The sequence below is a fragment of the Trifolium pratense genome, linkage group LG4, assembly GCF_020283565.1.
Source record: "Trifolium pratense cultivar HEN17-A07 linkage group LG4, ARS_RC_1.1, whole genome shotgun sequence".
Lineage (NCBI taxonomy): Eukaryota > Viridiplantae > Streptophyta > Magnoliopsida > Fabales > Fabaceae > Trifolium > Trifolium pratense.
Window position 1 is genome coordinate 25,514,415 of NC_060062.1, and position 6,266 is coordinate 25,520,680.

At 34.7% G+C, this 6,266-nt stretch overlaps 1 protein-coding gene across 2 annotated transcripts; it reads left to right on the plus strand.

Annotated features, from left to right (window-relative positions):
• The first annotated feature begins 2,424 nt into the window (after positions 1-2,424).
• LOC123921117 (protein MAIN-LIKE 2-like) lies at positions 2,425-5,250 on the plus strand. Of its 2 annotated transcripts, XM_045973529.1 has the most exons (5): positions 2,425-3,097; positions 3,181-3,378; positions 3,467-3,899; positions 3,981-4,190; positions 4,283-5,250. In XM_045973529.1, exons 3-5 carry the CDS (start codon positions 3,518-3,520, stop codon positions 4,480-4,482), a joined length of 792 nt encoding a protein of 263 aa, XP_045829485.1. In that variant the 5' UTR covers positions 2,425-3,097; positions 3,181-3,378; positions 3,467-3,517; the 3' UTR covers positions 4,483-5,250. The 2 variants fall into 2 exon arrangements, with proteins under 2 accessions (XP_045829485.1, XP_045829484.1); XM_045973528.1 differs by lacking the exons at positions 3,467-3,899; positions 3,981-4,190; positions 4,283-5,250 and having other exon boundaries at positions 3,181-3,431.
• The last annotated feature ends 1,016 nt before the right edge of the window (positions 5,251-6,266 follow it).

Here is a 6,266-nt window from a genome sequence, read left to right on the forward strand (position 1 = left end):
CGGGTGGGTCTCTCGGGTTTGGGTTTTTTTGCCATCCCTAATTGAAGTGTACATATCAATAAATTTTATCCCCACAAAATTTTATTTTTCCAGTTATAAAGATCATATATCATCAATAGGTGTTCTCAAATTATAAATACGATAAATAATTCGGTTTATAACTTATTTTACTTAGCATACTCATAAATGGTAGGAATGATAATTAGTCTTATTGATACAGATCACATAAGTAGGTAAAACGTATACAAATTATCAAAGAATCACTCTTATATATGGGAAAGCTTGTTTTCCAAATCAACTTCATTTTAATTCCACACATAGCAATTATCAAGTACTTACATTTACATGCATATTATGAGTTTGCATATGGACAAAACAAAAAATTTGTCATATCAAAGTAAATCATGACACACATATCATGATCTCAAAATAATTAAGCAAGGTTTTCTGCTGATTTAAGGGATGATCGTCTATTTTTAGACGATTTATTGTTTATAGTAAATCTTAGGATTTTGGATTTTTCGACTGTTTTTTTGGGTTTCAAGCTGATTTTTTTGGCCGGTTATTGGTTTTTTTAGCCGATTTTAGGTTTTTCACCCGATTTTTTTGGTTTTCTGCTGATTTAAGGGATGATCGTCTATTTTTAGACGATTTATTGTTTATAGTAAATCTTAGGATTTTGGGTTTTTCGACTGTTTTTTTTGGGTTTCAAGCTGATTTTTTTGGCCTGTTATTGGTTTTTTTAGCCGATTTTAGGTTTTTCACCCGATTTTTTTGGTTTTCTGCTGATTTAAGGGAGGATCGTCGGCAGTATGTGGCTCCTCAGCCACATCAAGAACATGGTGCCTGCCAGAAAAACAGAGTCTAGGTAACTCCTCAGCCTCATCAAAAACATAGTGCTGCCACAGAGGTCAGACTAAAACAGAATTTTTTAACATAAGATAAATTATTTATGAATTTTTATGCGCAAAAAACTAAAAAATTCATATTTAATTCATCTCTTGTTAAAAAAACATGACCGCATAAAAAAATTTACAATTTCGAATGATATGACGAGTTGAATGTAAAGTTGGGACCAAAAATCATGACAGAAAATACATAAAGGACCAAAAAGTGCAGAAAAAAATCATTCATTAAATGGTATCAGTTACATTTTTACATTTTTTTTTTGGAAAATGCTAAACAGTGCCCCCGGGGCACTGTTTAAGGAACCAAATATAGTAATATCATATTGAAGTTTGTGCAGTCAACGTCTCGAAAGTCTAAAAAGTATTATTTTCAATTTTAAAATTTCCTTTTTTGGTTTCCTTAACTAGTGCCCCGGGGGGCACCGGTTAGCATGACCCTTTTTTTTTTAAATCATTCGTTCTCGCTTACATTTTTACCCGATAAGTTATTTTACATTTTTTACCATGAGATTGATCCAATGGTTAAAGTTTGGAAAAGGAGAGACAAGGAGACATTTGGTGAAGGAGAGGATCCAATTCCTTCAATTTCTTCTTTGGCTTCTCTTTCCATTTTTCAATTTCTTCTTTGTAATAAATGGTATGGGATTTACGGTTCAAATGGCGGCACACTCAAGAGGCGGAACAGCAAAAAGGTTCATTGGGAACCGATATTCTTTAATTCTCATATCAAATCTTGTCTAACATTTCTTACCTTTCTTCCTGCTATATCATTATTATGAAGAGGAGGACCTCATCCGCAGCTTCATTGGGAACCTCATCCGCAGCTTCCTGTTCTACAGAGAGAAAAGAGGTATTTTTTTTTTTTAGCAATTGAAAGTCTGATTGTTCGAGATCACGCTTTCACATTCTCACTTTTCACCATCATCTCCCTTCTGATTCTCGCAAGTCGCAAACCTTCCCTCCACTGCTACGCCACCGCGCCGTCGCTTCTCCGGTGATAACCATAGCCACCGCCTAGTCTAACACAGTGATTGTCTCTCTCTCCCTCTCTCTCAAACAAAAGGGAAAAATAGAACCCTAAAAAGGAAAAATCAAAGTTCTAGGTTAGTTGTTCAGTTTTTCTTTTCTAATTGGTAATTTCTTCTTTTCCTTAATTCCTTTATTCATTGTTTATTGTCCAATTTGTTGTTGGTGATGCTTCAATGCTTCATACTTTATTGATGACGTTGTTGTTGAATGTTGATGTTGTTGTACGAATCCAATGGTTGCTTACTTGCTGCTACTTCATTTCATACTAAATAAGGATTTTGTTGATTTTTTTTTGTTTTACAGTAAAGGATTTTGTTGATTTTTTTAGAATTATAACTTTTACATATTCTCTTAATTGGTAATTTTATTTATTGTGTACTTGTAAATTTTATTTACTAATCATCTCTTAATTTTTATTTATCGGTTGCTCTTCAACGCTGACCTAATTTTATGCTAGTAGTATGTCTCATAGTATTCATTCTTATGTGAATGGTATATGAATGCAGGAAATGGCAACAAAAGCTAAAGGAAGTTCAAAACTGATGAGTTTGTACAAATTGTGGTCAGAATTAGATGAAGACTTTAAACTCTTAATTAACAACAGAATTGATAATAATGGTGATGGAAGTTCTCTGTTGACCCTCTTGAGACTTATCCCCGGTAAACGTGTGGAAATTTCAACATTTTTGTTGCAAGAGTTCATGACACTTTATGAACATACAAAAAATGATTTTTATTTTAGGGTCTGTGGTCAACAACACATGAACGTCACATTGGAGGACGTTTTATTTTTGACTAATTTGCCTATTATAGGCCGGCCCATTGTCCCCACCGACAATAGAGATCAAGATGCTTTCTATCGACTTTTTTCAGAAAGGACATCTTTACTTAGCCTAGTCAAGTTGAGAAATATTTGTTGCGATACAAATAGAAATAGTGATGAGAGGATCAAGGCTGTCCTTCTCATGATTGTGACATGCCTAATTGCTCCAAATGGGAACGGACAAAACTGCAAAACTTCTTACGTCCAATTTATCGAAAAATTGGACGAAGTAAACTCTTATGCTTGGGGAGCTGCAATGTTAGCATACTTGTATCAAGGTATGAAGGAATGGAAGACCAAAGATAAGGCAATTGACGGCTTCACATGGCTTGTAATGGTAAGAGCATTTTTTTTCTTATCATTTTTTTTTTCCTTATCTCTTTTTTTGATAATTTTTTCACCAACTTTTTTTTTTCATAGGGCTTCTTCTTTTCCCATTTTAGAGGTCTTTATACGATCTTCAATATTACTGCGGAGGAAAATCAGGCTCATAATAAGCCAAAATTGGCATATTTGATAGAGTCACTTGGGAGAACCGGCGCAAACCACCACAAGAAGATCAACAGCGCATTATAGTTGCAGTTGAATTTGGTACATGAGCTCCTGAGACAGGAGGAGGTAAGAATTTTACAAACCATTATGATATAACACTAATTATATCTTTATTTTTTAATCTTTATCTTTTTTTTTTTTTTGTATAACATAGAATATAGAAGCAGATGTGAGACCCATTACTTGGCATCCATACAATTTGGAAATGTTGCCCCCCCACCTACACGATCAAATCCAATATCGTACAGTCGTCGCCCCTTTATTTTGCTACAACTATGTGGAGCGTCATTGTCCACATGTTGTAGCAAAACAGTTTGAGGTCCTTGATGGAGTTGAATTACAACATGTTGGATCTGATATGAAAACGATAAAATTCAAAGCAAATAGAGGAAATTGTTCAATCAATTTCCGAAATCATTATAAAAAAGAGGTGGTACAATGGGATGAAATTGGTAGTCGGTTAGCAGAAAACTTCCAGCCTGCTCAACAATCCACTCCTGAGCCAGAAGCTGCTTACCAAACACCCACTTTTGAAGTTAGTCCAACCAATTCCCCGCATCTCTCCGAACAGGTTGACACTAGTGAAGGTAAAATATTTAACTATGTTATGTTTTTAGTTACATTCTTAATTATGAAAATATTCTTGATTTGCCTTGGGCATCGGTTAGCAGAAAACTTCCAGCCTGCTCAACAATCCACTCCCGAGCCAGAAGCTGCTCACCAAACACCCACTTTTGAGCTAGAAGTCACTCACCATTCACCCACTCCCGCGCATAATGCCACATTGGAAGTTACTCCAACCAATTCCCCGCATCTCTCCGACGGTGATGTGCATTCTTCTCCACCATCAGACCATGTTATGTTTGACACTAGTGAAGGTAAAATATTTAACTATGTTATGTTTTTAGTTGCATTCTTAATTATGAAAATATTCTTGATTTGCCGGGTTTAAATAATGTGATATATGCAGCCGGGGAAAATGCGGGGGAGAATGTGGGGCATCGCAAACGCCGTAGACCTGGCATGGCGACTCCTACATCATATTGGGTGGATCTTCAGGAGGAGGACCTATTCGTCGACATCGCTCGACCACAAATCCATCTTTCTCTCTGCCCAAGGTCACAGAATTCGATGAGGAGGACCTCGATAAAGAATTGTGGACACTTTTGAAAAACAATGAGGTTCCTTCTTCCAGGCAAGTATTCATAATGTTCCATATGTCACTTAAGGACAAGAAGAAGCTGCGAAATACTCCTGCGAAGAATGTGTACAATATGGCAAAGCAGGTCGAGAAAACCTACAGGTATTTTTAATATGTTTTGGATTTTAGTTTGCTGCAAACACTAATTTATTTTCCGCTGCTTATAAAATAAATTTATACGTGCATGCTTTATGTGAATAAGTGAATGTAATGCTTTAAAGGTTTACCGTTTTATGGTATATCTTAGAATTGAGTTTTGGCTTGTAAGGTGAGGATTGCCTCTTACTTGTAAACATTTGTTCAGGCCTTCTCGCAAGCGATGTGGGACTTCTTTAACAGTATATACCAATTAATATGTTTTGGCTTTTATATAGTAATGAATAAATGATGAAGAAGAAGTGATACCAGAACTTTGTTTGTCCTAAAACACAAGTCCAAATTAACTTGGTTTTAATAGAAATTGCTGCTTAAATCTGATGATACCCTTATTGTCGGAACAGTGATGCTTTGTATGGTTTCCATATTATTGTACTCTTATTTCTATCATGTACAAAGGAAAATGATTTTTTTGGAATTTCTTATTCTTCTTTTATGTTTACTATAATACTATAAACTATGTATGCTTTGTTCTTACTCTTACCTTTTTTTCAATAGATTCATTTACTCATTGCCTACGTAACATAGTCTAGATTTACTACTAAATGTTGCATGCCATGTTTCATGAGAAGTTATTTTGTCAAACTATTTGCTTGCCTGCATTAAAAGTACACATGTAGTACTAGCAGCTGTAAGATTATTTATATCATGTCATTATTGTCATCTAAGGTAGAATGGTTACTTGATAACAATATTTGGATTTTGGTTAAGTCATCATTTAGGGTATTATCTTACCTTATGTTTGGTTTGCAGAGAAAGAGGTGAGATGGTCAACAATGCTGGAGAGTGAAGAATAAGATGAGAAGCAGCAGGTTCTGAGGATGAAGACGAAGAGGATATTTTTTAGCATGGTTTTTAATATTTTGGATAATTTGTAACTGGGCAGTAATGCCGCGACAGCATGCAACCTTCATGGTTGCTTTTATTGTATGCACTTTTATTGTATGCACTTTTAATCTATTAGTAGGTTGCTTTTAAATTTATGCATATAGAGAATGTTAAAGTAAGCTTACCATGTTCCACTCAAAAAAGGGCTAAAAAATCGGAAAGTAATAAATTTTTTAGAAAAATTACACAATTTATGTTTTCATGGTATTCAAAGAAAAATCACTTGAAACACCAAAAACAACATAGAGTAACACATACTACCCATTCATAGCATGTAAGATTCATGAAGTTTTCTCTCCCGACCCCCCTCATTTCTTTTATACCCCCCAAAAATCCCATTTTGCCCCTTGCGGTATGAAAATTTTTTGCCAACAAACTTCGGTTTATATAAACCGAAGTTTTTAACCATGGAAAAAAAATTCGGTTTATATAAACCGAAATAACATATACCCCCCAAAAAGAAGGAAAATTTATGTGAAAATTCGTGTAGAGCTACCTGTGGTAAATTTATCATATCTCTCTGAATATAGGTCGTATGCTAATGATTTTTAATCCAGTGTAAAGAAGACAAAATTTACTACAAGATTGACACCGGAATTATTAAATTTCATTAAGTATAGTATGAGAAAATCTACCTACAAGTTTGAGAAAAGTTTCTGCAAAATGTTGTAGAGATATCTGTGGTAAATTTATCATAACTCTCTGAATA

Coding starts and splice junctions, on each gene's coding strand:
- LOC123921117 (XM_045973528.1), top strand. CDS start 2,438: ATGCAGGAAATGGCAACAAAAGCTAAAGGAAGTTCAAAACTGATGAGT. Junction 3,098..3,180: donor GCTTCACATGGCTTGTAATG/GTAAGAGCATTT, acceptor TTTTTTTCATAG/GGCTTCTTCTTTTCCCATTT.